The sequence below is a fragment of the Alexandromys fortis genome, unplaced genomic scaffold (assembly GCF_014885135.2).
Source record: "Alexandromys fortis isolate MF-2015 unplaced genomic scaffold, M_Fortis_MF-2015_v1.1 scaffold_148, whole genome shotgun sequence".
Taxonomy (NCBI): domain Eukaryota; kingdom Metazoa; phylum Chordata; class Mammalia; order Rodentia; family Cricetidae; genus Alexandromys; species Alexandromys fortis.
Window position 1 is genome coordinate 3,467,168 of NW_026068019.1, and position 24,425 is coordinate 3,491,592.

The window sequence follows — 24,425 nt, forward strand, 5'->3', positions numbered from 1 at the left end:
GACAAAACCCAGCACTGAAAGGGGAAGTTGGCGGAACGTCCCACTCCTGACCAAGAAGCCCTTTGCAACTGGTGCTGGTGGGAAAGGAAGAAATCCGTTTTCTCCAGTTTCACTGGGTGTATCGACCATGTTCCCACGAACCGTCTTTACCCAGGAGCAGCTGAGCCGCGTGAAACAGATGCCAGGCTTTTTCATTTCCTGTGATGTTTTGTTTCATCTTGGGTATTTTCTTTTTGAGAGAGAGAGAATGAACATGCCCCTGGGTAGGTAGAGTGGAGGGAAGGATCTGTGAAGGAAAAGAATGCGATCAAATTATAGTGCATGGAAACAGTTTTCCATCAGGAAAAAGAGAAAACAAATCCTAATTGTGAAAAATTTTGTGTCTACAAAGTAAGCTAGACTTTCTATCTAATCACATGACATTGAAGAAAGGATGCTGGTTGTGTGTAATCTGTATGAACTGGGCTTTCAATCCCAGCTCTCGGGAAACAGAGACAAGTAGATCTCTGTGAGTTCCAGGACAGCTAGGGCTAGGTAGAGAGACCCTGTCTCAAACAAACTAACAAACAAACAAAAAGATTAATTTTAAATATAAATCCCCATTCTCATGAGGTGTCTCCATAATTACACATGACTGTCTTCCAAGACTTGTCCATGCTTTTTAATAAAAAAAATTTAGAAAAAAAATCTTTACACATTTATTTAGTATGCTTGCACACGTGCATGCCACAGAATGCGTGTAGAGGTCAGAGGGCAACTTGCCGTAGTTGGTTCTCGTCTTCTTCAAGGGAGCCCTGAGAATGAGACCATCAAGTTTGGCCTTGAGCATCTTTACTGGCTCATCTTGATGGCTCACTTTTTAAACCGCCCCCCCCCTTTTTTTTAACATTTTTGCTTTTTGAAGGTAGTGGCCATTTAGAATGTCACTGTTTCTCTACGTGGAGGCCTTCCCCACTTGCCTTCTGGAGACCCCCCTTGTGTGTTTCTGTCTGGGAAATGGAGGTGGCCCTTCTCCTCCATAAATGGGTCCCTTCTCCCAGCAGTTTTTGCTCAGTGTACCTCTTTGCTCCTTCTTTTCCCTTTGGCCTTGAGCTAGTAATACTCTGAGGTAGCTGGTCTTTACAGGGCTTGCTGTGAATGTTACCTAATTAAGAATGTCACAGTGAGCGAAGACTTGCTTGCCTCTCCCTTGTTCTCCCCACTTCCTCCCAGGGTCACTATTTTGCATGTGCTGGCTTCCTGCCTCCCTCGTGAAGTCCAACAGTACACTTTGTCCTTGGTTTCATGTTCTTCTAGCAGCCTCGGCTGTCAAAGTCATGGTCACCAGTGTTATCTCATGACCCTCGGTTGGGAAAGAGGGGGGACCCCACTTCCATTCTTCCTCTTTCAGAATTCTTCAGCTTCCTCCAGCCAATCCTGGACCTTTATAAGAGCCTCTAATCATTCGGTCCTCTTTTGCAATTGCCCATCTGTAATACTTGTCTGTGGACGCCTGCTCTGCACTGAGCCATGGGGGGGGGGGGATGCTTGTTTCTTCCTTCTCTCCATCCCTCTTGGAGAACGGTGCTCCCGACATCCCATTTGAATGGGTTCTCTCCTCTTTTTACTCTGTCATGTCCTTCAGTTTCCCTGAGTTCCCGGATCTCAGTCATATTTTCTATTCTAATAACTCCTGCTGTTTATATTCTGTCCTGCATCACGCTCTGATCGCTCCCTGTCGTACGGGGAACAGTCTTTCTGTCTGCAGGAGAAGGCTTTATTGAGGAGAGGAATAAATGTTGGTATTTTACCTCAGGTACTTTCATTCCTTTGAAGAACAATATTTTTAAACTTATTTTTAACCTTGGAAGGTGGGGTGGGGTTATATTTTGACTTCTGGATGGTTGGCTTGCTAAGCTGGAGAGAATAATTGTCTCCATAAACAGACTTTCTTGGAAGACACCAGCCCCACTTGTCCTTATTGTCATTCGCTTGGATTCAGTGTCCAGAACCACCGAGGTGCTGGGAGATGGCTTCATCCGTGCTTGAAGTCCTACAGGGACCGCTGACCAATGCCGTCCTTATGCCTTGAGTTATCGCATGCCATAAATGAAACAGCCCAGGACTGCTAAAAGAAATAGACCGGAGGGACAATAATGTCAGAATACCCTTCACAGCGATGGTGGCTGTTGTTAGGTGAAACTCATTTGCCTGTGTACAGATACAGACATTAGTGGAGACGCAAACTACATCTCCAGGCCAAACATGCTGCTTACTGTAGGCTGAGGAAAAGAAGGGCCCACCCCACCCCATGGGAAGCATCGCTTCTCCCCCTTGCTGTAGCAGCCACTGGTTTTCACTATACTTTGACTACTTTACACATCTGCTTTAATGCCTCTTAATGTTTACTGGTGAGTAATACAAAGTATGATTGCTGGCTGGGACAGGTACTAGTAATGGGAATGGAAGGTGGACCTGAGGCCTCTGAGGGAGTGGATAAAACATAGAGATTCTCCAGTGGATGGACAATATGGAATATTAAATATTAATATTTAAATACTAAATATTTAAAGTTACCAGTGTGGCTGTATTTTAGAATTTATAGTAAAATTTAGAACTTTATTATAGAGTTTATAGAATTTCCCCTTTACCTGTAATTGTGAGGAAGGATGGAGGAAAAGAGGTCAATGGGCGTGCCCCTTTTATTTTGAACCAGAATCCCTATGGTTTTGATTTTTAAATTTTCTTTTCAGGAATTTGTACCCCCCCCCCCTTGAAAATTACAGTTACAGCGATGTGAGTAGCTAGGCATTTCCTCATCACAAAGGCTCCCCTCATCCTGCAAACAGGGGAAGAAGAAATTGGAATCATTAAAAACCAATGAATTTTTTTTTTTCAAAAATGGCTCGGTGAAAGAAGCTGGAAGGCTGTTGCCACGTGACAGGCACAGCTTGTCTTCTCTTCTTTGAGTCTCACCTGTTTCATGGCACAGAAGGAGCCCTGTGCATTTACATCTGCAGCCCAGTTCTTGCAGCCATTGCTGTCCCAGTTCAGAGCGGAGAGTGGCTCACCTGGAAGGCAGCCCTGCAGCCCCCAGCCTCCCAGCCTCACCTTTCTGGACATGGCCAAGACAGGCGTGGTTAGTGGCTCTCCAGGTCTCCTGGAACTCTGGGTCCTCCTGTTCCAAACAGGAGCTAGTCTAGGTTATGTGCAGGGTGACAGAGTGGCTTAGGGAGAAAGAGCCATTTCCAAGTTGGGGAGGAGGCTGGCAGACTAGACTTGTGACGGCCAGACTTGTCCAGCTGTTTCTAACCCCCGAGCATACTTCTAGTTCAAAACAACACTTACATCATCAAAATAGAAGTGTTTATTGTGCTAATCCTTAGGCTTTTCCTAATTCAGTCATTAGTCTGGTGACAAAGGACTGCCCTGTGTGGCACCACATCTGGGAAGATCCAGATCCAAGTTTAGGCCTTTCGAGACCACAAGGTTTGAAGTGGATGCAAGGTGCCAGCTCCCTTCAGCCACTTCTGGTCCCTAATCGCTCAGGAATGCTTGGTCCTACTTCACGACTCCTTCCTAACCAGCATGAATTTGAGGTAACTTACACAAGATTCTTTAACTTTTTTGGTGAAGATACCAAATGGTGGAAGTTTGGTGACATGGTGAATGTTATTTCTTCTACTGTTTGGGCAGTCCCTTGAGGAACCCATCTATAGTCAGGCCACACGGGTGAGCAGGTCCCTTTCAAAGGCTGTTTGCTGTTAGTGCTTGTCTGCTGGAGTCTAATAGTGCTTGAAAATGAGCGGGGCCGCTGGAGAGATGCTTCTGTCGGTAGAGTTCTTTCCCTGAGAGCTTAAGGACCGGAGTCTGATCCGCAGCAGTGCTGTTAAGAGCCCAATGTGGCAGTGCTGGCCAGTAATCAGAGCGCTTGGAAAGCTGAAGAGCCAGCCTAACTGAGTTGGTGAGGTCCGGGTTCAGGTATGTGCAAATAGATTGAAGAAGACATTGGCTGCCTACTTCCAGCATGTGTGCACACGCATGCACACACACACACACACATACACGCACACACGCACACACAGATGGCACACTAAATAAGTAAGTAAAGAAATAAATAAACAAGTCAGTATCTTTTTTTTTCTTTTCATTATTGGTTTTCACCCATGATTCATTATTCTTGTTATTTGTAGGAACTGGTAATTATAACACACTTAACCTGAGTTATTGACCATAATGTGTGTAGCCATATTAGGTAATTATGACATTGAACATAAAGTTAAATAGATATTTTCCTAAGACTTCTTGGTTTGGTTTGGTTTGGTTTTCAAGTCAGGGTTTCTCTGTGTAACAGCCCTAGCTGCCCTGGAACTCACTCTGTAAACCAGGCTGGCCTTGAACTCACAGATATCTACCTGCCTCTACCCCCTCAGTACTGGGATTAAAAGTGTGTTCTACCACTGCCCAGTTCCCTGAGACATTTTAATTATATATGCATATATTTCAGAAGGAATTATGCATGCATGTGTGTTTTGAATTAGCATATCTCCCTATAGCCCAGGTTTTCCTCAAACTCCAGATGCCTCTGTTTCTACCTCCCAAATGCTGGCATTAAGCCGTGACCACCATGCCCAATTTAGTTTATTTTGTTTTTCGTTTTTCTGCTTTAGTGTGCTCTGATTTTTATGAACATCTTTTCTCCTGACCTTGGGTGGTAGAAATTCTCTGCTAGTAATGGTAAACTGAGGTTCCAAGAACCAAATGAGCCAAACCAGTAGAATTAGGCAATTTGGGAAGTCCTGCTGTTCCACACGGGATCTCTTTACTTACAGCTGGTTTATTGCTCTTTGCTCCTGTGCTCATTTAGTTCTTATTATTTGTGTGTGTACCTATTTGTGTCTACTTTTTTTTTTGATTTTTTTCTGAGAAATGGATGCCCTTTGTTTTGCATGAAGCCTATGGTAGCTATTCTCTGAAGTCTTTGAGGAAACCCACCTGCTGCAACCTGTGTCTCTCTATGCATTTTGACTACACAGACAGTCCCTTTCACACCGGATGGTTCCACCTGTAAACGAGTACCCACGGATGAGCCTTGGGTGGCGAGGGCGTTCAATTTTTTTTCCCTTCCTTCTTAGTTGGCTTTTAAAACCCCCTGCTTATCTTCTTGCTCTCTCTTTGTTTCTCCCCAGAGTGGCACCCTTGTCTTCCCAGAATGTGATGGTTCACCATGGCCAGACCCAGGAGTACGTACTCCAGCCCAAGTACTTCCCAGCCCCGAAGGTGGTCCCTGGAGAGCAGTCCACAGAAGGCGCTTTCTCTTTGCGATATGGGCAGGATCAAGGCCCCGCACCCTTTCAGGGTGAGTATCTGCGCAGACAGCCGTTTTCCTGGATTAGAGTCTCAGAGTTTGGAAACATTTTCCTTGGTTTAGATAGCTGTAATGTGTCACAGTAGATAAAATTCAAGAGTCATTAAAACACCTACTTTGGTTCCTAAAACAACCAGACAGCAGATTTTTAGCCTGGTTTCCTTATTCAGAGGAAAGACATTTTTTCCGGGACTTTGGAACTAAATCTGGAGTGACTTGCCTGAGATTCTGTTTCTGTAGGATTTCTTCTGCTGGGAGACGTGTTCCCTCTAATTTTAGGTGCCGCTGCATGTCTGACATGTTTGTATTGATAAAATGTTTTCTTTAGTGAGGCTGCCAAGATCCATTCCCGGTGAACGGCTCGATTTGTGCGGCAGGACTCTCTGAGGTTCACCTTTGCTAGCTATTTTTACGCTGAACGCTCCACCTAGTTTTCAGTCTACCTCGCAGATGGCAGGGAAGACTTGCTGGAGTTTGTGAAGAACTATTGTATCTGGGGCCAGCTTGCTTGGTATCTCCCTGGGTGAAGCTCAAGGACACAGGCCCTGGCTGGAAGCGGAGGGAATGTGAAGATTTGTGGTTTAGGTACTACGGAGTGTCTGCTGGCAGCGTCTGCGCGGGGAGAATGCGCTGGAGCGAGACCCAGACCATTCAGAGGCGAGAGCTAGACTCACCCTCTCATGCCAGCAGCGTTCTGTTTTAGTCCGTGTTGACTGATTGCCTTCACCATGACTGACCGAAGAGTGTGCCAGGTGTGAGGTGGAGGATTCTCTGTTGCTAGCAGGAATAGCGCGAAAAGCCCGGGGAGGGTTTTGCTGCTGTCTGATGCTTTAGAAGCGGGAATCTGCTGTGGATTTGATACTCTACTTCTGTCCCCACCTCACACTTTATGTTATGATGCTCTAGTGATTGACACTTTTTTACCATAGAAAATTCAAAGGCAGATTTGTTTGTCTATACTTCATCTTTCAAGAAAGTTTTCTCAAAAAAAAAAAAAAAGTGGGATGGTGGTGGCGCACAACTTTAATCCCAGCACTCGGGAGGCAGAGGTAGGCGGATCCCTGTGAGTTCAAGACCAGCCTGGTCTATAGAGTGAGTTCCAGGACAGGCTCCAAAGCTACAGAGAAACCCTGTCTCGAAAAACAAAAAAACAAAAACAAACAAACAAAAATAAGTTTTCTCCTGAAGCTGGTGACCAAGTTCAAGAGTGATAGTCTGGTGTGACTTACTGGGTTGATGACAAAAGTAAATCAGGACCATAGGGAAGACGGAGAAACCACTGGGATCATCATCATCATCATCTTCTTCTTCTTCTTTTTTTTTTTTTTTTTTTTTTTTTTTTTTTTTTTTTTTTTTNAGACAGGGTTTCTCTGTGGTTTTGGAGCCTGTCCTGGAACTAGCTCTTGTAGACCAGGCTGGTCTCGAACTCACAGAGATCTGCCTGCCTCTGCCTCCCGAGTGCTGGGATTAAAGGCGTGCGCCACCACCGCCCAGCTTGGGATCATCTTCTTGTCAGGCAAGACAGTTCCTTGCCAGTCCCAAAAGACCAGCTGTAACCACCGTGTTCTTCATTACCTTTTGAGTTCTTCAGGTGGTGTTCCTTCTGGGAAAATATCTCCGAGTGTGCAGTGGTTTTTTAATTCTGATTTTAAAAGTGAACAAATGTATTATTTCTCAGACTCTCATATAGAGAAACACTTTTTGAAAACTCTCTAAAGTTTGGAAGTGATTGTAAGGGCATTTTTGAAACCTTATGATCATATTGATAGGGAAGGCATTGCTGAGCTTGATGGGAAAATTAGGAAAAGATGGTTTGATGGTTCCTGGAAAGAAGATGAGATATGGTGTTCTTGGTTGGTTACTGTTGACTTGTTATTCAAATGTATTTTGATTTCTCTCTATATATTCACACACACAGACACACACACATATCTACCTACTATTCTCTATCTCTGTGAGAATTTAAACTCTAAAACCTTGCTGAGCTGTCTTCTGGAAAATTAAATGATGTTAGTTTTTAACTCCTTTGACTCTTGTATGCATTTTCTACAGTGGGGAGCCAATGAAAGCTAGTGAAGTAGACGAACTCATGCCCTCAATGAGGGTGCACCTATTCAAACCCTCCATAAGATAGAACTGGAGCAAAACAAAACAAAACAAAAAAGGCTGAGGAAGGACTGCACCATAGGTCATATCGGAAATACAGAAAGGGAAATGTGGCTGTTTTTACTGTTGCTAGCACTATATTGAGAGCTGGAAGTTGAGCTGGAGAGCTATGAAAACAAGCAATTCTGCAGGGCCGCAAAGGATGCTGAAATAGGAACCGTGAGTAAAATGACAGAAGGAAGACTAACAACAGGGGATGGGGCAGTAGCAGGAGGGACCTGAAGGTACCTGTCAGGTCGGAGGAGAGTGGGAACCTAGTGTAGACAGAGAGGAGGGATTGGCAGCCCTGGTCATCCAGGAAGAGTAGGGTCCTTCAGTACCCTCTCCCTCCTCTTCATAGAAGAGATCAAATCCACACACATTAACTCCACGGTGTGCTGAGGGCTGAAAGGGGATTATGGATGCTGGCAATCCAAACTCAGGTTCACATGCTTGCGTGGTAAGCCCTTAACCCACTAAGCATGTCCCCAGTCTGAAGGTCAGTCTCCTCTTCTACTAAACACTTCTAGATTTTGGATCTGATGAGCTGACAACTGGGATCTAGACAGTTACACCAAAAGCTTTTCAAGTCACTCTGCTTGACCCTGCCATTCATCGTCAGTGGTCCTCCCAGCTTGTCCTCCGCTCCATGTCAATTCTCAGGTACATCTCCATCAAGTTTGGAGGCAGCAGAAAACTGGGAAGCCCTAGGAAAACACTAACAGGGCTTCTCCACCTTCCTTAACACTGTGACCCTTTAATACAGTTCCTCGTGCTGTGATGACCCCCAAACATAATGTCATTTTTGCCTCTGCTTCATAGCTGTGATTTTGCTACTATTCTGAATAGTAATGTAAATATTATACGTGCAGGATCTGATATTTGACCAAAGGGGTAGTGACCCACAGATTGAGAACTGCTGTACTGGAAAGTTAGTTGAGTTTCTTTTGAAGAATGTCAGATTGCAGGACTGGAAAAATGGCAGCGGTCAGCCCTGGATCTTTACAGAAAACATCTGGTAACATCTGGTGTTGGTGACAACACTGGATCGTGGTCCCAGGGCTGGGTGGTATATTAAGATACTACCCGGATTTCTCAAAAAAGTTAACAGAGTGAATGTATCTAGCGATTTTAACTCCTAGTTGAATTTTTTGAAACCCACATTCACACAGAGATTTGTATGTAACTGTTCATCGTAGTCCAGTAACTAACGAGAGGCGATGAACTAAATGTTCATCCAATGACGAATGACTAGACAAAGGGAGCTATTTCCATGGGATGGAATTTGAGCCATTAAAAAGGAATGGAGTACAGATACTTGCTAGAACTCTAAACTTACGTGGAGTGAAGGAAGCCAGACACGGAGGAGTCCAGACCACATACTATATGATCCCATGTATACGAGACATCCATAACAGGCAAACCCGTAAGACAGAAAGCAGATCAGTAATTGCCAGGGCGAGGGAGTGCCTGCCGATAAGCCAGGGGTTTCTTCTTGGGTGATGGAAAGTGATCTGGGGTTATTAGGTCATGATGATTTAACAGTCTTATGAATATACTAAAGAAAATCACAGAATTCTACACTTAAAAAGAGCAGATTTTAATAGTGTTTGAATTGCGTCTCCTTTAAAAGTAAAAATTATTTACAAGGACAACTGCCAAGTAGATGGTCCAAAAAAAAAAAAAAACAAAAAAAAAAAACAAAAAAAACACCAGCTCCAAGGTACAGAGAGAACTCCAGTGCTCTGGGGTCTTCGGGAAGGTGAGAACGAGGGAGGCTCTTTATCTAGCACCTTCCTGAGAGATGTGTTAAAAAGAATGCCACACGGAAGCCAAATCTAATATACAGAGGGGAAGCTTGAAATATTAGAACATTTGAAGCGTGATGCTTAAATAGCAATCGATTGAGATGATTGCAATAGCATATACCCAGGTGCCTGTGATTCAGTTGTCTGATAAAACACACTAGGAAAAGCCCTCGAGGGTGGTGAGCATTCACATCAGATAGACTGTTGCTGTTGTCAGAGTTCGGTGGGAAGCTTGATACCTGAGACTAATGTTTCTATTATGGTGCGTGGTAGGATGGTTTCACCAGGAGGGATGCAGAGCGCTATAGGACTTACTAGGGTTGATGGTTGAGTTAGTTGTCCAGGATAGCAGGAGCACAAGCCTCGCTGAGATGGTCCTTGGTCTCCTGATGACCAGTTTGAGAAGGTGATGCTGGAACTGAGAGAGAAGCAATTACTCCCCTCAGTGACTCTTTATGAGCAGGTCTCCTAACTAGGAAGGAGTAGAAATTAGACTTTGAAGTTGCTTTTTTCCTCTGTGTTTCATGTGTGTGTGTGTTTGTGTGTGTGCGAGTGTGCATTCATGTACATGCTAACTCACACACGAGCAAGCACACGCATGTGGAGGCTAAAGGTTGATATCAGATGTTCTCTTTTATAGTCCTCCACCTTCTTTTTTGAGATTGGGGCTTGCTAACTATTAGATTGACTGGCTATTGCCAACTGTTCTGTTGACTGGCTGTTGTGATTCAGGGATTTTCTTGCCTTTGCCCACCATCTGTTGACCCAGTGCTGTGGTTACAGACCTGTGCTACCATTCTTGGCTTTTATACGGGCTCAGAGGACCTGAACTCATGTCTTCATATTTGTGTGGTAAGCACTGAGCCATCCCCTTAGCCTTGGTATTGGAGTTCTCCTTGCTAATTTCAGTGATTTTCCCACGGTAAGGGCTCAACTTTTAAGTGGGCTGCTTATATTTCAATATCATCTTCTAAAAAGTTTATTTTGTTATATTCAAGGAAGCAGACATCTTAAATTCCAGAAGAGGCATATGTCATGTTTTATAGATTAACTTCCCAAAGGTCTATAAACACAGATAACTCAGACTCTTAAGAGGACTGATGATTTATATTCTGATGTACGGAGGGGACGGATGGGAAGAAAAGAGAGAAATACGGGTACCACAAATGCACAATGCTGTTATGCTTAAAAGAAAGTCCACTTTTGAAAATGCTGAATATAAAGCTTTTTCTTTAAACAGGCAGCCCCAGAGCTGACACAACATGAACATAGTCCACTAGGCAACTTTTGGCAGAAGGAAATTGGTACCTCAGAAGTTGTCTTTCCCTGGATTCTATGGTCTGTGTTGATCTTTCCCAGTAAGTCTTTGCCCAGCCAGTTCAGCTCCCACCCAACAGCTGGAGGGTGGCTGACTGAAGCCTCCATTCTTTTCTGATGGGTAGACTAGCTCCCCAGGCCCCCCCGAGTTTGGTTGGAGAGAAGCAGTGAATGTTCTCACAGTGTGGTTTTGTTGTTCACGCTCTGGCATTTCCACTGTGGTCTGACCACACTGAGGAGGATGGACTATATGGGCACATGAGACATCTTCTTCACACTTTTAGCGGCACGACTGTTAATGTGTGTCTGGCTGTGTTCGCCTTCAGGCTAGTGTTCAGACATAACAGAAAAAATGACAGGACATGAAAGCATGTCAGTGTGTGGTGACAAGTAGCGATGTCTTGTCCTCTGGGAGAGAGAAGTCGGTGTGTCTGGAGTGAGGCTTTCCCATGGTGGCAGACTGAGTTTTACAACAAAGAGACAATCAGGGACGTCTGGGTCTTCCTGGCTATCCAGTTGAGGGAGGGAGAGAGACAGACAACACATACACACACACACACACATGGGGAGGGGGGGTGGTTTTACAGATCATTAGAGGAGACAGCCCAAATCTAAACACTGGGAGAGAGATAGCATTTATTCCAAACATGTTTACCGATGCAGCCAAGGAAGCAGGCAAGGACACTGAGTAGAGGACCTTATGCTTCTGGCTAGTGACAGGATGCTCATGAAGTGGATGTGATGGGAACATCTGTGATGGGACAGAAGGCGTCTCAGCGTGTGGAAGCATCAAGCTTATCCTGCACTGCCTGACCTTTTCCAAACGAGGAAAGAAGCTCCAGGGCTGGTAGCCAGGTAAAGGCAGAAGTTAGGGTAATTGGTTTGGATGAGAGGAATTGTAGTTCTTGTTGAGAATTTGTATAGAACTTCTTGTACAGAAGTATCCAGCTCCTGCCTAAGGGATGGATTGCAACGTAGAGCCCATCAGCTTATTGGAAATGCTAGTGGGGAGGAGTTTGCCCTTGAGAAACATCATGCTCTTCATTTGGAAGAGGCAGGGAAAGAAAACAGCAGGAAAGACCTAGTGTCCTGGAAGCTACACTGCACGAAGAGGGACAGCTACAGACAGATGTGCAGAGTGCCTTTTAGGACATCTTTCCAGATAAACCAAATGTGAATTTGGATGGAGAGATGTCCAGGGATGCACTCGAAGCCTCCCCTAATTGGTGATTACCATCAATGAATGTGCAAGTAGATACATCTCTGTGTGTGTCTCCGCATTGATTCACGGGGCGTTAAATGGTAATGGAATTTGGACCAAGTTGTCCAAGAAGCTGATAACAAACCACCAGCCACAACAGCCACAAATGAATAAGCATCCAGAGGGCTAATGTATGAGAACAGAACAATTTACAGAAAGAACAATGGTAAAGCTTCATACTCTTTCCCTTGCAAAACCCGGTTCCTAGAGCTGCTTAGTCACCTGCACAGTTTTGTAATTCCACACTGTAATGCAATGTGGGCGTTATGGCCGGAGGTAGGTACTAAAGACTCACCTTCCCCTTGATGATGTTTGGCAAAAGCTTTCCTTTGACAGCATAGACAGTAACATTTGATTATGTGTATAGACTGGCTCTCCCGTGAGTGAACAGGGTTCAGTCTAGCTAATCTCAGGCATCCAGGTTTCACAGAAGGATAGGGCGTTCCTCTCTGTTTGCTTGCACCATCTTGCACTTGGTGTTGAGGTAGAGGGTGTGTAAGACTTTTCTGCAAGAGTTGTTTGATCCCACCTCTGTCCAGGAAGGTATGTGAGTGGGAAGGTTTTCTGTCTCTTGGTCAGCTACACATAGTTAGAGATAGCTGGGAAATGGTAGACGTGGATTGATTGTCAACACTTCTAAGAAGCTTATCCAGCAACATATAAACAGTGATGGAGCAAAGCCTTCAAGAAGGAAGGATTATGTAGTTTAAATTCCTCCATGGTCAGTCTTCAGTGCCAGAGACAACTTTTCATTCCAAAGCCTCACACTTTCATAATTATACTGACATTCAAAGATATTTCTGATTGTTGAGGATAATTTCTAGATACTGAAAAAAATCAACTCTTGTTATGGCTCCAAATTATTCTAGAGTCATATTGTGTGTGTGTGTGTGTATGTGTAACTGTCTGTCTGTGGTAGGTATCTTAGGTTATCCTACCTGCACACCGGCAGTATCCTGTTATTAAAAACTTCTTGTAATCTAAGCTTACAAGGTTCTCCTTGTGTGTATATGTGTACTGCACACTTCTCTGGAAGCACTGGGATTACAGATGCTCGAGTTGTATGACTGGCTTGTATGCGGGATCTAGGGATTCAAGCTCAGGTCCTCATTGTTGGCATGGCAAACCCTTTTATCCACTGAGCCATCTCCCCAGCCCTGGTTCTTATTTTTGGTTTAATGAAAACATTCTACGTAGGGTTGCTTTTGTGAACAACACTACAATTACATAAAATAAATTTTGTAGCCTATCAATGGATTTGGAAAACGTTGCTGAGAGAGCAGGGTTTATGGAGCTGGTTAGAGAATCTGGTTGGGGTTCTGCACTAGCATCCAGGCGTCTTGTGTGGGATTGAGTGTTCTCCCCTAATGAGGGTAGGAACATGCCAATCCAACAGCTGGGCTGCTGTTTAATGACCAGGCTAATGGTTACAGGTGCATCCAAGGATTGCAGCAGCTTGAGGGGGATCCAGCAGAAACCAACGCGCTTCCTCCCACACTTTGAGGAGCTCGCATTCCGAGGAGTAGCCTGCACAGGGGCCTATTTTATTTTAGAGGCTCACCTCCTCCCAAACAAAATATTTTAATTATTTTCTTTATTTATTAATTAAAAATACTACTGTGATTCAGTTAGAGAAGTAACTGGTCTAAAGGCTGGGTCCCTGCTCCCTTGGTCACTAGACAGTTAATGAAAACGACGTGTTTCGGTGGGCATTGGTTTGTTTTCACAGAGAGGGCAAGGGGTGAGAGGACTCCTGTGAAGAGTGATTCTCTGACCTTTCTCACTCCCCTCCTTCATTTTATTGATTCCAGAGTACATAATAATGCTAGGTGATAATTTTTATGTCTAATTCTTTCTTCCGTCTCCTCTCTGGCCGCTTCTTTCCTGTGGGCTGACTGGGCCTTTCCTGCACATCTCCCCTTAACTAGGGCTTGGCCAGTGAAGTGGGGAGACTGAGTGTGGCTCTGAATGATGGCTTTAAGAGACTTCACATGTTCCATCCCCCCCTTCCTGGAGCCTGGAAAAGGTATCTGGTCTGCTGACTCTGCTCTGTCTTTCTCTCTGTCTCTCTGTCTGTCTCTCTGTCTGTCTCTCTGTCTGTCTCTCTGTCTCTCTCTCTCTCTCTCTCTCTCTCTCTCTCTCTCTCTCTCTCTCGATCACCATGCCAGTGGGGTAGAAAAAGGACTGTTGAGAAACACTCTATCCAAATCAGTTACTAGTCTCAGTAAATCTACACAATATGGCTACAGCTAGGCATGTTGTATGAAGGTAGAAAAATACCATTATGGGTGACATTCTGGGCACAGTGGACTGGAAAACACGTAGACAGAGGAAACCAGTGTGGGGCTGGCCAGCTGTCTGTCAGAGCTCTCCCAGGCAAGGGTGATGCTGGCTAAACCAGATTCAACAGAAGTCTTATTAAAGGGTTTGTACTGGAGAGTAGCTGGAATGGAAGTTAGACTAACCAAAGGAAACTGGAGCCACCAGAGGGAAGTTTCCAGCCATATGACTATTGGGTGCAAGAACAAAGTTCGGAGTTTTTGCAAAGGCCTGGGGATGGAACAGCATGCGCTGGTGCCTAAGAACGTGTTTCTTTCAGGAGCAGATGCTTACTCAACTAAGACCTGATGTTTGTGAGATCTGGCTTGTGGGGTGGGGCATTTCTGGATTCATCCTCCTCATTGTTCATCGTCCTCATTGTCTATGCAGCTTCATCATAATCCCCTCTCACCGCAGATAACGTGTCCTCTCTTCAATATAGACAGAAAGACCCCAGCTACTGCAGATTCTATTTCTACCCTGGTCTCCAACAGCTGTATGCCCTATCTACTCAGGATACCAAAGCGATTGCCTTCTAGTGAGGGTAAACCCAGCTGCCCTGTTTCTCTGCTTTATAGCTTATGCTCGTCCACACCCCTCCCTTTTAAGAAGGCTTGGAATGGCTAGGCAGATAGAGAGGAAGAGGGGGAAGGATGGGTGAGCTTCACAATTCCCCAAGACACATGGAAAACTTGGAGAATTGTCTTCCCTGGCCTGACTTATGAGTTTGAGTGCCCATCTGGATGTTTTCTAATGACTAAATTTGTTCTTTGACAATATCATTTTTGTATATGGTGTGTTCTGTTGACTCTTACCCTCCAGCCTCTCTCTTCTCCGCATCTCACTCCTATCATCTCTCCCTGCTCCCCAGAGGTCCCTTTCCCACACTGATGTATTTTCGTTTTGTTTTATGACCCACTGGTTTTAACTAGGGATGTATGTGTGGCTACAGGCGCCAATGGATAGTCCCGTATAGATTTCTAACAGAAGCGTCCCCCATTAGGGTTCGGGATTCTTGCTCACATAGGATGGAGAATGTACAGTTGTCATTGGTCCAGTGAGTGTGGCTTGGGGAATCTTTTCAGGAAGTTCTCCTGCAACCCCACCATGCCTCCTATTCTTTCATCTTTATTGGTCTGGGCAACCATAGTGTGGTACTTGTGTAAATACATATCAAGCATGCCTTGCCATGTCCTGTACATAGAAGTACAGCAAGCGTAGTTAACTCTGTCTAAAGGATTATTTCAAAGACGTTTAGTGGAGAAAGTGATTCATGTTTCTTGTCAGAGGTCCCAGTTTCCAAGCCACACCTGAGTATATCTGGAAAAAGAAGACCTTCAGAAATTACGATAAGTTGTGTTTTTGGTATTTGAAGATTGACTAGTTAGGAACATAAGAGGTTCTCCATCATGTTTGGCCCCTTCTCTGTGTTAGCTACTCTACTAAGCTCCTTGTATGTACTTACTCGGTGCCCTATGTCTGAGAGATATCCCTGGGTCAGCTCATCACTGGTGCTCATCACGGGGCACACTTACAAACCTTGGTGGGCACTCATCACAGGGCACACTTACAAACCTTGGTGTGCACTCATCGTAGGACACACTTACAAACCCTGGTGGGCACTCATCACGGGACACACAAACCTTGGTGGGCACTCATCACGGGACACACAAACCTTGGTGGGCACACCTCATGGGGCACACTTACAAACCTTGGTGGCATGTGTTCTCCACTTGTCACAGTCACTTTCTGTTTGTAATTTAATCTCATTTTGAAATTGGTGTAGAAAATATTAGATAGCATTATGCCATTTTCAAATGAAATATATTTTGTTGGATTCCCTGCCCCCATCTTTCCCACTCCCTTGGCTCCAATAACCCACCTTGTAGCCTCTCTCCTGGCCTTCCTTTCCACCTTCATGATACACATGTCCTATTGCCCCCACCACATTCCTTAACACCTCCTTTACTCTCTCTCTCTTGGTCTCCTTTCTAATTATTCAGGCTTTACCAATGTCCCACCCCTTACTACATAGAGTTGAATACATTATACACTAGGATCTGTTTATGAGAAAAATGGGATATTTTTTTGTCTTTCTGAATTTGGGTTACTACACTCATTATAATGATTTCCAGATCTGCTTATTTTCCTGAAAATTTCATTTTTTATGGATTAATAAAATTCTGTGGTATTTGAGTACCACATTTCCATTATCTTTCATCTACTGATGGGCATCTAGGCTGGTTCCAAGTTCCTTGTTATTGTGAATAGAACAGTAGTGAACATGAGTGTTCAAGTACCTCTTTGGTGGAATACAGAGTTGTTTGGGTGTGCCCAAGAATGGTAAGGCTTGGTATAGATGGTAATTCTATTTTTAATTTTGGGGGAACCTCCCCTTACTGATTTTCATGATAGCTATATTAGTTTGCACTCACTAATAGTGAACCAGCATTCCTCTGTCCCACATTCCCGCCAGCATTTGTTGTCTGATTTCTCAATGATGACAGCCATTCCAACCGGGAGTATGTGGGCCTCAAGGCGGTCTTAATTAAGTTTCCTGATGGTTGGGGATGCTGAACCCCATTTAAGAGCACCCATTGGTTATTTGTATTTCATCTTTTGAGGACTGTCTATTTTGTTAGCTCATCTATCGACTGGCAAGTGTTTGTGTGGGTGAGTTTAGATTTTGCAGTTGTTTTATTTATTTTATTGGTTTGTTTTGCAAATTCTAGCTATTAACATCTTGTCTCAAGAATAGCTGGCAAAGATTCCCTCCCATTTTGTAAGCCTCAACAGGACCTCTTAGTACAAACAAAACATTCAGTCAAAACAAGATGTGTGAGGTTGCTCCTAGTGGGACACAGCATGCTGGTTTCAGGAAACTCAGTTTTATAATAATACATTCTAAAAATAACAAAATTGATAGAATAATAAACACATAAACCACTAACATAGTAGTTTATTGTTATTGTCGAGTATGTATATTCTTTATAGTTGTATGCTTTTTAACTTGACTCTGTGTGTGTGTGTGTATGCGCGTGTGCGCTCATGTATCTGAGTGTGCATGGCATGTGCGGGGCAGTCAGAGGACACTATGGAAGTTGGTTCTCTTCTCGCACCATGTGGGTTCTGGAGATTCAGGCTTGACCTCAGGCACCTTTACCTGTTGAGCTGTCTCAGAAGCCTTACAACTGTATGTTTTTGTTAGTTTTCCAGTGGCAGCATGGGAGGTATGTGTAAACCACCATCACCACGTGTGTGAGTAGTGTGTTGAATCAGGCTTTTAATAATGTTGCTTAAGCAATAGCGGTTAGTTAGTTCCATCATCATCTATGATGAGACCACTCTGGTCTGTCACCAGCTCAAGACTCATTATGAGCCTGACAGCATTAGTACATTATCTGACTACTTAGAATGAGCACGGTATTCATAGAAATGTAATAGGTAAAAAACAAAGTAAGTCTAAAAAGTGCTATTTTATGTCTTTGTCATTTACCTCATTTTGTTTCCACACGAAATTCTCTTTGGTTCAACTTTAAATGACCCCATCCATTTTTAGGGGAATAGGAAGTCACATTTTGATTCCATTTTGAAAGTTAGTGAATTTTGTGAGCTGTAGGAATTTCCCGTTACCTTACCTGGATATGGCATTACTAGCAAGCACTGTTCAGTTTAACAGAAATAATTCAAAGGTAGGAGCTTTTCTGACCAGCCATTCCTTCCATGTATCCCACTTGGATTTCACCTCTTGAAGAAAGAAGTATCAAACAGTTTTTGATGTATTTTAAAGCCACTGCAGTATATAAGAGAGGAGGCTCTATCTTGATGAAGGGGGGAAATAAGCCAGTTGAAAACGAGTAACCTGAAAACAATTAGCTAACAGCTCGAAAACTAATGAGCTGTAATTATGCAGCATTCATCTTTTATTGGCAGCTAAACATTCTTAAAATTTTATTTATCACATGATACCAGAGACCTAATACTACGATTTTGAAACGGGAATGTTTTCCTAATGAGGAGACCTATTGAATTTGGCAGTAATCCCTTGAGGGAGTACTTGGGGCCATGGATGGGGTCATTTAAAGTTGAACCAAAGAGAACTTTGTGTGGAAACAAAATGAGGTAAATGACATTGTTGGTATCCTACAAACTTGGACTCCCCAGTGCTGTAATACTAAATCAATTCTGAGATCTAAAATTGCCAATTTTCTATACAACCAATTGCTTCGGCAGTTTTGCCTTTAAGTCCGGGCCACTTAACAATGATTGTTTTGGCCATTGCAATTGTCAGAATGGTGATATTCAGCTTCTGTAGTGCTTCTTAAAGCAAAATGCACTCAAATTCCATGTTGTTTTTGTTCCCTCTTGATTTTTGTTGTTTATGTGAAGGAATTGGAGCCCATCAGGGGCGTGTCAAGGCATCTACTGGTACTGGTAATACCAGGGACTTAGATGCCTATTGTTGAGTTAAAGGTGATTGGCCTTACTTCTCTGTAGTGTGTATGTGTGTACATGTGTGTGACAGAGACAAACAGACACAGAGAGTGCACATGTATGCGTTTGTGTGCACGTATGCACGATGGGAGCACATATGAGGACATGAGAGGGGAATCATTGGAGTTGGTTCATGTAGCTTTTCTCTTTGTTAAAGGCGGAGTCTCTCATTGGCCTGGAGCTCACCAGGTTGGCTGCCTGTTGCCACTGTCACAGCACTAAGATTGCAAGTGTATGTCACCACGCCCGCCTTTATTTTTATTTGGGTGCTGGGGCTTGCACTCAGGACCTCATGCTTCCGAAGCACTTGACTGACTGAGCCATCTCCCCAGCTCCTCTACTGTGCCTTTTGACATTCTCTTCCCTTTTTATGCATAATTGAAGTTTTTGAAGTGTTCTAGTTCATCTCATCCTGTATGTCTGTCTGTCTTTTGCATTACAGGCCATTTCTAAGTCCCCTTCATGAAGGTAACAGAAGCTTAAGAATGCCCAGCCCCTTTAAAGTTTCGTGGCTTTGCACCCGTCAATCACTGTGTGAGAGTCTCCCCTCTGTCTTTCCCCTTCTGTCTTCTCATGAGCCCCCGAGTCTCGGTTTCTGTCACTGACTTCACTGTTCTTCCTTTTAAACACCCCCATGTTCTCTTGCCACGTGTCTCCTCTGCTCGTCCATACTGTTCCTCGTCTCCAAAGATAGTCAGCTGACAGCTGGGACATTAGTTAGAGATAGGCGGGCGAGGGCCAGAGGAAGACACCGTTGGTTGCGACTGAGGCCAAAGGAAGGTGTTGGAATAGAGAGGCATCTGTAGACAGACGGATGCAGAATCAAGAGGACAGGGGATTCTGCCACTCATCTGGACTCAGGAAGATGGTTGAACAAAAAAACAAACAGAAAAACCCACAAAAACGAGAAACTTTTTTTTTTAAAAAAAATAGAGAAATGGAGCATGCATGCAGGAAGGAAGTGCACAAGTGGAGATTCTGGGACTTTATAGCCTAGCTAATTCCCTGGCTGTCCTTGTGGGTGTGGCTGAAGAGGAGACTCAGTCGTGTCTACATAGGACAGGTCTTAATGTACTTTAAAGGAGTTTGATTTTGTCAGAAATACATAATAAAAACTGTATAGGTCATATAGGATCCAAATGATCAGAGTGAGCACTGGAGATGAACTAAGACCCATAAGGCCGAGAGCCTCCCCTGGGGCTCGTGGGTCAGTCAGTCTTGGAATTTGTTGCTGTCCTTCCATTTAGTTGGCCTTTCTCCGCCGCGTACAAGCACACAGACGCTATTTATGGGAATGGTGAGTGGCCGACCAATGGCAAATGTCTCCACTCGCTTGCTTCTAGAAAAACAACAAATGTGGAGATAAATAAAACCTAATTCCATTCCAAAATTACGGGACAGAAAATCTGAGTCACCCGGGGCATATCCAAGCACTATTTCTGTAGGGAGCCCCTGCGGACCGACCAGATGGTGTGGGTAGAGAGACAAAAGGCAGGTGAATGCTGCTTGTTAGCCTTCTCCTTCCTGAGAGCAGTGATGCCATCTTGTCGGTTACCCTTCTGCCTGCTCTGTACCCACGGCCGTGCGGTTGTGTCTGAAGTGTGTGCTTCAGGTGCTCACCTGGGGTCGTTGAGGGAGGTAGAGATTTTTCACATAGGAAAAAAATGCCATCAATGTTTGGTTTTTTTACTCCTTGGGAGACGAGCTATGAAACCAACGTTTTGAACCAGAATGCCTCTTACTACCCACCCACCCCTCAAAAAAGAAAGAAAATAAAACAAAAACATCCCTACCTCTCCGTGAGCACTTCAGCTCTATTGTCTAGGAATTTCGCCATCCGGCTTGAGAAAATGGGCGCTTTAAGTTCCTCTGTCTCTTTCTTTTCCTTTGTTTTTTTTTTTTTTTTTTTTTTTTTTTTTTTTTTTTTTTTTTTTGAACTGAGTTAAGACCTTCTTTGGAAGACATTTTTCTTTAACTATTGGGTCACAGAAATTCCTATCCCATTGTCCATTTTGGATGGGACACACAGGTAGACCGTGGGAGGCATTCAGAATCAGGGCTGCCGTGGGGCCTTTCTGATGCATTCTAGATAGAACAGTTCTGGAGGAAGTACCAGAATGAAGACCATAGAAGCATTTGAAGTGATCCCAGGGGTCCCAGGACCCAGGTCTGCACCTTGTCTCTAACCCCCAGTTAGTGGGGGGCAAACTGAGGATCAACAAGTGATGTCATGTCTGCCCCTGAACTACAGTCCAGAATTTCTCTTGAACTTTGCTGAGTGTTCCTTACTCCTAAACTGAAGAAGTATGTTTGGGTCACTGGCTCTCTTCAGCGTCTTTGAGGTTAAAAGAAAACTATTTTACAAAAAAGGGCAGAGAATGAAAATGTCAAGAAGTCACTAGTGTGTGTTTTGCTAATTCTCCATTTTATGGCAGACTGCTTTTTTTCTCTCTTGAAACTCTGGGCCAGCTCCTGCTGGGTGAGTAAACTATTTGGTGGGTAAGAGTCTTTTGACTATAAAATATATTGTACCTTCAGAAATGCTGGATTTGGTTCCAGGGATAAAAATAGGATTCTTTCTTCTATTTGTAAAGGAGAAACTGTTATTAAAAGAGATAAAACTACAAGAACGATCACAACAATGCCACATTCTCAAGATGTGGTCTTTTTAAATGTTTTGAGTTCCCCAAAATTTACAAAACAAATATTTAAAAACTGTGCTTTTAGACGAGCCTATTGCATCCGCAGTGTGCCTGCTGAGGCAGGATTGCTGCTGAGTCCAGGCAATCACAGTTGCAATTCTTCTGTTGTTGTTGTTGTTGTTTGTGTATGTGGTGTGAATGTAAATATGTAAATGTATATGTGGTGTGTATGTATATTTGTGGGCATGGTATGCTCGTGTGCAGATGCAAGTGTGTGCACTTGTGTGTGGAGACCTGAGGTTGGTTTTGGGCATTTTCCTTGATTGTGCTCAGTTTTTTTTTTTTTTTTGAGGCAGGATCTTTCCCTGTCACTGGAGCTTGTAGACTCTGGCTGCTCTAGTCAGTGTGCCTTGAGGACCCCTTGTCTGTCCCTTCCAAGTACCAGGCTTACTGGTGGCTAAAATACCCACCTGGATTATATTTGGGTTCTGCGCATCAAAACGCAAGTCCTTACTGTTGCCTGGCAAGTACTTCACCAGCTGAGCCATCTCCCGTGCTTCTTGATTCAAGTGAAACAAAGACTGAAGACATAGGATAGGAGATTAGACCTGATGTACATGGAAACACAGGATGAAGTCTTGCATCGTCAAACGTGTGCTTTTGACTAGTCTGTCTCTCCAGCTTAGTTAGAACCAAAGTGTCTTTGTCTTTTGGGGTCGGTTTTGTCACTTGTCACATTTGGACAATGATGTGCTAACAGTGAATGAATCCTTAGTAAATCAGAAACACATGAAAACTGAACCGCCTTACAGACTTGAGATCTTATCTGTGAAATCTAAGGGACTTTCTGTTATGTGTCAGTATGATATTTTTGCATAATATGTTGTGAAATTTCATTAGCAAAATTGTTTTTCTTTTGAAAACGTGTTGAGAAATTCTATTTTCTATTGCCTAGTCCATCATTTCCTTTGGTGTATTTAATTTTAAAAACTGTTTTACTTAAAAAAATCATTAGCCATTTTAGTAATGTTTTAATGACTTGGGGAAAATGTTTTGTAGTGATTGCTGAATTTGTAAGCCATGATAGCTCCTACTTTCTCTTGCTCTGATGAGCAAGTAATTAAAATCTTCTCTAGACAAGTTATATATAGCAAATACATTTTAAGGCTAAAGGTTTTCCAAGTGTGTCCTGTAATTCCCCAGAGATAAACATGAATATTTATTTAAGTTCCTGTCGGTAAGGTCCATTTGTTTATTCCATTAATACGTAAGAACTTGGTACGAGATGCTTATTTTCATGCAGGTTATATTCTTAAGGTGTTAGTAAAAGGAAACTTGCCTTAAATAGAAAATGAAATACCAACCACAGTCAGGCAATGTTGGGGTGATATGGCAATTTTCTCTTAGGTTGCAATGAGGGGCCTCCCTGGTAATGCGAGAGGAGAAGGCTTGAGGAAAGCGAGAGAAGAAGCTATGGGTGTCCATAGAAGCACACCCCAGCCGAGGAAACAAATGCAAAGATTGGAGACGGGAATGTGTAGGTGTCTGAGGAATGGTGAGAAAGCCAGAGTGCAGGGTGGGGCAGAATCGTGGTCTTGGAAGTCTTGGGTGGCTCCATGGGTCTTGGTAAGGCCTTTGGTTTACTCTTGGTTGAAGTGGGAAGCCATGGAAGAGAGGAGAGCCGTAATGTGACGTTATTCATGAGAAGGGGTGCGCTGGATGCTGTGAGGAGAGAGAGCTGTGGGCGAGGATGGTGGAAGCAGAGTCTAGACAGGAAGCAGCTGAAACCATCTAGTCAAAGTGGTGGGGCATTGCAGCGGGACATTACCAGGGATCTGGGAGATGCTGCTGCTTCCCGAAAAATAACGAACAAACAGAATTTCTTATTGCACAGGGACAAAAAGAACAAGATTAGAGTTAGGGAAGCAAGCTTAATTCTGCGTATGTTTTGTTTGCTAGTAACATGTAGCAGAGTATGTAGTTGGATTGGATGTGTGTGTATTTGCATGTTTCTATGTAAACATGTTCACATATGTTTGTGTGCACATTTTATTAAAATGTTTCCCATATCAATATGAATAAACACATACGTAGGAGATTAAGGTGATATTGATTACTGTTACATGTTACTCCACAGAAATCTATAGATGGTGTGTAAGTCCATGAAACAGGGAAGGATAGAGTCATCTATGAATTTAGTCTAAGGAAGAGAAGGCTAAACACACTGAGCTCTGGGGCCATCCCGTGAGCTGAATCACGAGGATCAGAAGAGAGAAAAGCAAGGAAAGAGCTCACTTTAAGAGATTATGCTAACTTAGAAGTCAAATGAGGAGTCTATGTCACAAGGCCAGGTGTTACAGTGTGTCATATATTGTAGCAGTTGGAACAAGAGAGACCAGAGGGTTTGGCTGGATTTGACAATGCGGAGTCCCCGGTAATCTTCCTAAAGGCAGGTCTAATGAAGTGTTGACAGCCAAGCCTGCTTGGTTTGAGCAAACTGAAGAGGAAATGGTAGGAGACCTAGGAGATGGTTTCAGGACGCAAGGGGGGCAGTAAAGAAAGTGACAACGTGATGGGGACGGGGTTTGGTTAAGGCTCTCAATGTGAGTGAGAAGCTATCAGAGAGAAAAGGAAGCAGAGGGAACATGGCCAGGTGAGCAGGACTGGAGAAGGCGGAGAGCAGGAGAGAGCCGTGGAGATACTGGGACAGCAAGAGAGATGAGGAACAGAGCATAGCAGGGCAGGGCCGGATAAGAAGAAAGAAGTGCGGGTTAGAGAGAGAAAGTAGGGTGAGAACAGCCCCATTAGAAGAAAGGTGTCTAGCTGGGGAGAGAGAAGCCAGTGAGCTGGAGAAAGTTTAGGGTAGGGGAGGAGGTGAGAAAGGCTTGGACTCTATCTCGGACTTTGAAATGTATAAAGGTACTTAGGTACTGAGGGAGCCTGGAAGCCAGCATGGGCTTTGTTATGCGGATAGACACCACAGGGGGCCATTTGTCCCTTCAACCAGAGGTAAGAGAAATGGCTCCTTTTGGTAGATGGGGCCAGTTTCACAAGTTCCTGAGGAATACTGGCTTTTATCTAACCTCCAGAAA

The 24,425-nt window shown here is 43.8% G+C and overlaps 1 protein-coding gene across 4 annotated transcripts in view; it reads left to right on the plus strand.

Moving 5' to 3' along the window:
* The window catches only part of Ltbp1 (latent transforming growth factor beta binding protein 1), a 374,464-nt gene that overhangs the window by 138,408 nt on the left and 211,631 nt on the right, over positions 1-24,425 (plus strand). For all 4 annotated transcript variants that reach the window (XM_050162976.1, XM_050162975.1, XM_050162977.1 and 1 more), the window contains exon 4: positions 5,169-5,338. In XM_050162976.1, the coding sequence (XP_050018933.1) occupies positions 5,169-5,338 (170 nt within the window). The remainder of the gene's footprint in view (positions 1-5,168; positions 5,339-24,425) is intronic.